This window comes from Brassica oleracea, chromosome C1 (genome assembly GCF_000695525.1).
Source record: "Brassica oleracea var. oleracea cultivar TO1000 chromosome C1, BOL, whole genome shotgun sequence".
NCBI lineage: Eukaryota > Viridiplantae > Streptophyta > Magnoliopsida > Brassicales > Brassicaceae > Brassica > Brassica oleracea.
Window position 1 is genome coordinate 22,063,428 of NC_027748.1, and position 8,196 is coordinate 22,071,623.

The 8,196-nt window shown below is 32.9% G+C and overlaps 1 protein-coding gene across 7 annotated transcripts in view; it reads right to left on the bottom strand.

Moving 5' to 3' along the window:
* Nucleotides 1-2,595: 2,595 nt before the first annotated feature.
* The window catches only part of LOC106310781 (protein NRT1/ PTR FAMILY 2.10-like), a 29,601-nt gene continuing 24,000 nt past the window's right edge, over nucleotides 2,596-8,196 (bottom strand). For 4 of the 7 annotated variants that reach the window (XM_013748011.1, XM_013748003.1, XM_013748025.1 and 1 more), the window contains 4 exons: nucleotides 4,966-5,271; nucleotides 4,387-4,604; nucleotides 3,755-4,308; nucleotides 2,596-3,676 (listed from right to left, as the gene is read on the bottom strand). In XM_013748011.1, the coding sequence (XP_013603465.1) occupies nucleotides 2,755-3,676; nucleotides 3,755-4,308; nucleotides 4,387-4,604; nucleotides 4,966-5,119 (1,848 nt within the window). In that variant the 5' untranslated portion in view covers nucleotides 5,120-5,271 and the 3' untranslated portion in view covers nucleotides 2,596-2,754. Of the gene's footprint in view, nucleotides 3,677-3,754; nucleotides 4,309-4,386; nucleotides 4,605-4,965; nucleotides 6,087-7,433; nucleotides 7,451-8,196 lie in introns of those variants that run through there. The other 3 variants (XM_013748046.1, XM_013748039.1, XM_013748031.1) reach the window with 3 other exon arrangements.

Sequence of the window (8,196 nt, forward strand, 5' to 3'; positions counted from 1 at the left end):
TTAATAAATTCATCTGGTCTCAAATTATGTCGGTTCAAAATATGACACAAATTGATAAATAATAAGATAACTTTTTTTAGAAAATCATATGTAAATCTATGGTCTCATTAAAATCATTAATGAATAATTTATATATATTATATATGTACAAATAAAATATTGTATTGTTTTCTATATTCACAATGATATTACCTCTAGTTTCTTAAAAAAATAATATATTTTGATAATATTTATTAAAATTATATCTAAAACCACATTTAAATTTTATAAAACATATTTCATATACACGAAGCAGTATAAGAAAATATTATGAAAGTCGAATTTCAAAAACATTATTAATGTATATATATAGTAAAATTAATTATTTTCTTATTTTATATAAAAGATATACTCTAAATAGAAAAATCGAAAAAATGAAACTTTTGTAAATTAATAACTTTATAAACTAATAACCAAAATTATTGATTTATAGAGTTTTTACTGTAATAATTCATGTGAGAGCTAAATTCGGCAATGAGAATTTTAATGTGAATAGAATAAGGTTTAGGAAAACAATGGGAAATTATCTCAAGATAGTTTGCTTGAATTAGAGTAATATTATTGACAATGAATATGATGAATACAAAGAACAAAACACAAAATAATATGATGTCAAAAAAAACACAAAATAATACCGATCGAAATGCATTTTCTAGGTCTAAGTGAGTAAGTCAAAAGGTGTGTCTCAAATAATGATCTTGGCTTGTTCCTTATACTGCTCAGCTCGCTTCAACTACTCCGTATTTCTAAGACGTAGGGCTGGGCACAAATACCCGTGACCCGCCTTAAACTCGTTACCCGTCTCGTATTTGCCCCGTAAATACAAGTACTTGTCATAAGCAAGGCAAATAACAAGTTAGGAATTTTTTTTTTTTAAGTTAGGAAATTTGATTACTTGCAAGTCCAAACCAAGTAACAAGTCTTATATTTATTTTAGCTACTTGACTCGTTTTGCCTCGTTACTTGACTTTCAAAATATTTTATAACATTAACATTGTTATTTCAGCTAGTTTAATACTTATATAATATATCAAACATGTGGAATCAAATAATTTTCTCTTTTCTTTTATCAAATTTTACGCTATATTATCTTACATTGGTCATAACATAAAAATCAAGCAATTTTTTTTTTGCTATAAATAAAGACAATCATCTAATTTAAAATCATTGAAATGGAATTTATATTTTAAATGTTCAAATACAAAAAAAAAATACTTTAGATAAACAAGTACAAATACATCAAGTTACTTGCAAGTATCTTATATATGAAAGGGTACTTGCTAAATCAAGTACTTGGTATTAGCAAGTACAAGTACAAGTCAATTTTTTTAATACTCGAACGGGGCAAGTCGAGTTACAAGTATAGGAAAAATTCCGAGTACTTGCCCCGTGCCCAGCCCTGCTAAGACGTGACATTCCTTGCTCCGAAGATCTTGGCCTTTTGTGTAACCGATTGACTGTGAAATGATATGTTCTTGGTTGTTATCCGTACTTGAGCTCGCTACCTCGAGCTATGAGATAAACCTTTGGGCCAAAATAATTGGGTTCCGCCGATAGATCATGTCTTCTGCCTGTTTATTCCGCTTCGATTGGGTTTATAGTGGACCAGATTTGTGTAATAAATCCTGCTCCAACACCTCAACAGGACAGTTCATTAACATGTTGTTAATCATGAACTTAATTAGAGGCAAGTTCTATAGGATTGCTTACTAATAATTACAAATTTAAAATAATTTTTTTTTAATTATAATACTATGCAATATCTCAGTTGTAAAGCTGAGTAAGAAACAATAAACTTTGGAAGAAAACTTATACCCAAATAAATTTGAATATATTTTTGTTAAATCAGATTGGATTTACATTGACCAAATTGGAAAGTCTCTAATGAAACCTTTCAACAAGCTAAGACTATCTGAGCCCTGCTAAGACGTGACATTCCTTGCTCCGAAGATCTTGACCTTTTGTGTAACCGATTGACTGTGAAATGATATGGTCTTGGTTGTTATCCGTACTTGAGCTCGCTACCTCGAGCTATGAGATAAACCTTTGGGGCCAAAATAATTGGATTCCGCCGATAGATCATGTCTTCTGCCTGTTTATTCCGCTTCGATTGGGTTTATAGTGGACCAGATTTGTGTAATAAATCCTGCTCCAACACCTCAACAGGACAGTTCATTAACATGTTGTTAATCATGAACTTAATTAGAAGCAAGTTCTATAGGATTGTTTACTAATAATTACAAATTTAAAATAAAAAAAATTTAATTATAATACTATGCAATATCTCAGTTGTAAAGCTGAGTAAGAAACAATAAACTTTGGAAGAAAACTTATACCCAAATAAATTTGAATATATTTTTGTTAAATCAGATTGGATTTACATTGACCAAATTGGAAAGTCTTTAATGAAACCTTTCAACAAGCTTAAGACTATCTGAGACAGAGATAGCAAGCTTATCTCAGTTCCTTCATGAAGTTTTCTCTATTAGTCTGAATTACATATGTTCCGAATCCTTGTAGTGGTTTGGTCTGCTATGTTGTGGTGAAGGACTGAAGGACGAAAGAGAATCTTCCTACACTGTATGATACGATCAACAAAAAGCTTCTTGTACAATACATGTTTAGAAAGATGAAGTGGTTTATCTTATATCTATCAGGTACAACAACAAAGAGGGAGACTAGAGTAGAAGAAAAAATAGAATTAAAGTCTCAAGATCAGACATAGCTCTTGTCTTGTTGTTGATTCTCCTTGGTCTCTTCTTCATAAGTCTTAATCACAGAATTTGCTTCATCGTTAGTGACTTTGTATCTATAAAATTTAGCCATTAACAAGAAGTAACCCATGTTAACAAACATGAGGCCAGTGATCATGAAATAAAAGTAATCCAGCTTCCCTTTGTTCAGATCCTCAGCTAGCCAATTCCCGGAGCGTGAATGCTCAGTTGTTTTATGAACAGTCGAGATCAAGAAGCTAGCGAGGTAGCTAGAAACTCCTGCACCGACATAGAAGATAGAACCCGCAAAGCTCTTCATGTTTTCAGGAAACTGCTTGTAGTAAAACTCCATTTGTCCAACAGCTGCAAAAGCTTCAGCTATCCCTGCAAGCACGAGCTGCGGTATCAGCCACATCGCTGACATTGATGAGATTTCTCCAGCTCGAGGCTCGATCCCGAGAGTAGGTTTTGTCAGTGCAATGGCTCTTCGCCGTTCCTCAACGAACCCAGAAATCAACATACTCAAAAGCGCAAAGAAAATGCCTGATCCGATTCTTTGTAAGAGAGTTATACCATTGTCTAGCCCTGTCACTCTTCTGAGCGACGGGACAAGGACACGGTCGTAGAATATGATGAAAACCGTCATACCGGACATCAAGAACACTACATAGGTGCCGCCTGGAATCTTGAAGCCATCTGAACCCAATCTCCGGTCGCTCTGGAGCGCTTGGAAGACCGGATAAGTCATTTGCAATGTTATTGCGAGGTAGTACACCGCGCAAGCAAACCAGATTGGAATCACTCTTACAATGCATTTCACTTCTTCCACCTGCTGCATCGTACATAGATTCCATGGATCTGAAGCCGTTCCATCGGGTTTCAACTTGTCATCAGGGGTCATGACTGCTGCTTTGTCGAGAAATCTAGCAACGTAACATGTTTTCATCAAAACAAAACATAAAGCAACAGAGAGAGAGAGAGAGAAACTTTTTGAATTTTACCTAAACTGGTCGGAGTATTTGAGTGTAGAGTTTGCATAGTTAGGCGGGATGTGATTGTAAAGATCGGAGCAAGGCTTCTTAACAGGCTTCAACCCTCGTTTCTTGATCGCTGCAGCTATAACACGAGCGATGCCAGCCAAGGGACTACCCGAGGCTTTCACTTTTACGTAGAGATTATGGCCAGCAAAGTAAATGACGCAGGCCAAGAACATTAGACCCACAGGGATACTCAAACCAATGGTCCAGCTCACGTTTGACTGGATATACACAACTAGCGTGAGCGAGATGATCTGCGCAAACGTGAAAGTGAAGAAGTACCAGTTGAAGAAACTGTTGATTCCTTTCTTTCCAGATTCTGACTTGGGGTTGAACTGATCAGCTCCAAAGGCCAAATTACACGGCCTGATACCACCAGCACCGACTACGAGAAGCGCTAAACCCAACAGCAGAAACAAAACCTGCCCCCCATTTGGCCCTTGGCACGAACTTTTAGTTCCACAAGGAGTCGGGTGCAATCCCGGAACTGCAGCCGTCATTAGTATAAAAACCGATCCCTACACAGACGAAAAATGATCAGCATTAAGAGTCTTGGCGTAAGAAAAAAAACCCATTAAGATCAGCAGCATTAGTACCAGAAAACAAGCGATGACAGCCACACTGAGAGTCTTGTAGCGGCCAAAGTAAGTGTCACACAGAAAAGCAGCGAAGAAAGTGCCGAAGTTGATAGTGCCACTGAAGGCATTGATAATAGTTGCAGCTGTGTATTTCTTAAGGTTGAATACTTGAGTTAGGTACACTAGAAGGTTTGATAATGTCCCTATGATCCCAATCTTCTCAAATGTCTCATTACCTATCAAGATACAAATTCTTTTCGTTAATGAATAGTCAAACCAACACGGGTTTCTCATAAAGTAACACAGTTTGGAACCAAGATTGGACTTCCAGTGATTCAAAGTCCTTTCCACGGACATTTAAAAACGTTACTAAAGAACACAAGGTAACATTTCTTTCTGTACACTACACCTGGTAGATTATCTAGAACACTGACACAGTCAAGCCAACGTGACAAGATAAAAATAAACAAAATTATTAAATGACAAAAAAAACCAACACGGGGAAAAGTGTTCTGTTACACGAAAAAACAGAGTTAGTTGACAAAAAGAAAACAGAGTTTAAAAATAACGGTCTAGAGAGAGAGAGAAAAGCGTTACCAATGATATAAGGCATGACTTTCCAGCCTCTATAAACGAGCTTTTTCTGCTCGTCGCCAGATGAATCAACCGTCGACGTTAAATCAGAACCACCTCCATCGGAGTAGGGTTTGTGATCCTCCGTCGTCTCAACCTCAAAGGGCTTTCTCTCCATTGTCTCAATCTGTGTGTAATTATTACACGAGATGTCTTGATTGTTGTTCTTGTCTCTTCTCTCCCTATGGCTGAGGAATGATTCTACTCTTCATCTCAAGCTTCTTCCGCATCTTATATGGAGGAGGATCTAGAGAGTGGAATTATCGGAATCTGGAAAAAATAAATAAAACATAATCTTGAATCTGGAGAGAGGAATTGATTTGCTCTTTATTAATTTACCTTAATAATCAATCGATGCTAAAATCTTAGAGAATAGTCTGGGCTGAGTTACTGTGGTAAATGTAAGCCCATTTTTACATTCCGTCAACTTTTTTTTAGAGCCCTTTGGAAAAATATTATCCAATCAAATGTTTGTCTGATTAATGGTAAAATTAGTCATTTTCTATCTAATTTAGTTATAAGTTCAATTTTAGACGACAATCTTTTGTTATTAGTTATACTAGGTAAATAATCCCCGCGATAACGCATGAGAACTCATTTTGTATTAAAAAATATGCTACCCTTTATATAATTGCATTTGGAAAAATACATGTATTTGCAAGACTATCTTACATACATCAATATTTCTTTTTTCTTTTTTTGAAGAAATAAAAAAAAAGGTTAAATTCGGGTCTATTAAAGACACAGATCTAACATTCGGGTGGAGGTACAGTCCACGGATAGACTCTCTCCTGAGCATTCAAATGAGCCGAAAGCAATAGTCCATATCCGTGTGGCCAGTGGAGTTCGAACCAGAGTTCACCGTATTGGGTATATTCTCTCAAGCGCCACTGGACTACCACCACTGGTTTACAGCTATATTTCTTTATTGACAATATTAAAAATCTATAGTTTTATCTATAGATTTGTTGTAACAAAATTACCAATATATCAATACCAAATAAGATATTTTCCTAATCATTTATTAAATTTATAATGTAATTTTTAAAGTTAAAAGATTTTCTTTGGTAATGATTTGTTTAAAACCATAGAAAATATATGTACAGTCGGTAAATGATTGCATGGTATAGTTAGAATGCTTAGATTTAGGGAAAAAAATCATAGTTATAGTTAGAAATGAATCTTTATAAATGAAAAAAAACATAAGTCATATTCCAAAATGTAGAGTTGTGTTAGTTCGGTAGCATAAACTATATTTTCATTAAAATTAATTTATGAAAGTTGGTTGATTAAGTAGTAGAAGCTATTTTTATTAGATTTCTTAAAAATATAGTATATAAAATTGAACGAAAAATAAGAAGAAAAAGATACATTCATAGATCATTTTTTCAAAAGAAAAAAAAAAGAAAAGAAAAAAATATATATTTTTAGATATTTATTTGGACTATTTAGAAGTACAATAAATACTAACTAACAAATTTAACATCCATTAAAACCTATAAAATTTTAAAGATGAAAAGATACACTTTTCAATAGAATATTTTTTTAGTATTATTAGTAATTATATTATATATTTTGAAGTTGATAATGATTGGATCACGCGTGAAATCGCTTTATTGAAAAAGTATATGACAATTAATTTTTCTGTGTTTTAGGATAAGATACATAAATAATAATAAGGTTTCTCGTGTTTATTTATGTTTCTTCAAGATATTTGATGATTGTTTGAAAAGATGGATTTTTCTCTTTATTTCTACGAATTATTTGTTTCTAATTATTATTTTTCCAATACCTACAACTTCTATATAGAGAGTTGACACTTACAATGGTTAACAAGCAAACATTGCAATGGTTAACAATAGTTAAAATCGTTACCATAAAAGTTTACAATGGTTCATCATGAAAGTCTACCATTACCAAGAGTTACAAGGATTAGCATTAAAAATTGCAATGGTTCATCACTAGAAAGTCTACTATTACCCGTAATTGCAATGAGTTATCATAGTTGCAATGGTTAATCACTAAAGAACATTATCACCCATAATTACAATGATTTATAAATATAAAATAAAATAAATAAATTACCGAAGAAATCAACTTACCCTGAATATTTTTAGACAAATTTAAGATTCTTTACATGTATATGAAATATATATGAAACGAATGAAAAGACAATTCTTTATAAACTTGTGCAATTTATAGGATAAAATACACATCTTTAAAAATGTTAATAATCCTTTAAAAGTCATTGCAATTTTTAAAATGAAAAGCATATACTTAGAGGAAAAGATAACTCTTTAAGAATCTATGCAATTTTAAAGATAAAATGACACATTTTAGGCATTTTTACAAGGAAAATTTACCAAAACTAACCCACAACTTGATTTTAATCCCAAGCCTATACCTAAACTTGAATCAAATGCAAAACTAACCTAAAAGCCTTGTTAAAGTACAGTCCAGCCCCTTGTGACCAAACAAAAAAACAGAAGTTATTTTTACGAATATATCCCCTGTAAGTCGTCTTAGTCGTCTGAGATGTTGGAAGTAGTCTTGACGACTTAAGTCGTCTGGTACCAGTTTATCTTAAAAATAATTTATGAATTTTGTAAAAAATATTTTGTTGAGTGAAAAATAAAAATCATGTAATTATAAACAATTTTAAGTGATATAAATTAAGATATGATAAAATTGATTTGTTTTCAAGATAGATGAGGGGAAGTAGTGAATCATGATATTCTTTGGTTTAGGGGTTTGGCAAACATATGTTGTAGTATTGTATTCTTAGGGTTAGATTTTAGAAAGCTGAAATGTTTTTTTCAAAAATTTATTTTCACCTATATGTGTTTATTTCTGTGTATAGTAAACATTTTTCAAGTTTGATTTGATTTTATGAAGTGTTTAATTAGATAATTAAGTTTAGGGGTTATGTTTAGAGTGTGGACGACTTATATTTCAGTATTCTGGTGAATAATTTTACCCAGACGACTGGTATTTCAGTCGTCCAAATATTCCTGCCTAAAATTTTTTTAAAAAAATATTTTTCCGCTTAAATAATTTAAACCAGACGACTCAAGTAAGTCGTCTAGGAAGTCTTCTATTTTAGTTTCCCGCTAAAAATATTTAATTTCCCACTAAAAATATTAAACTCTTCTGGACGACTTACATGTAAGTCGTCTGTTTTAATTTCTTCACCAG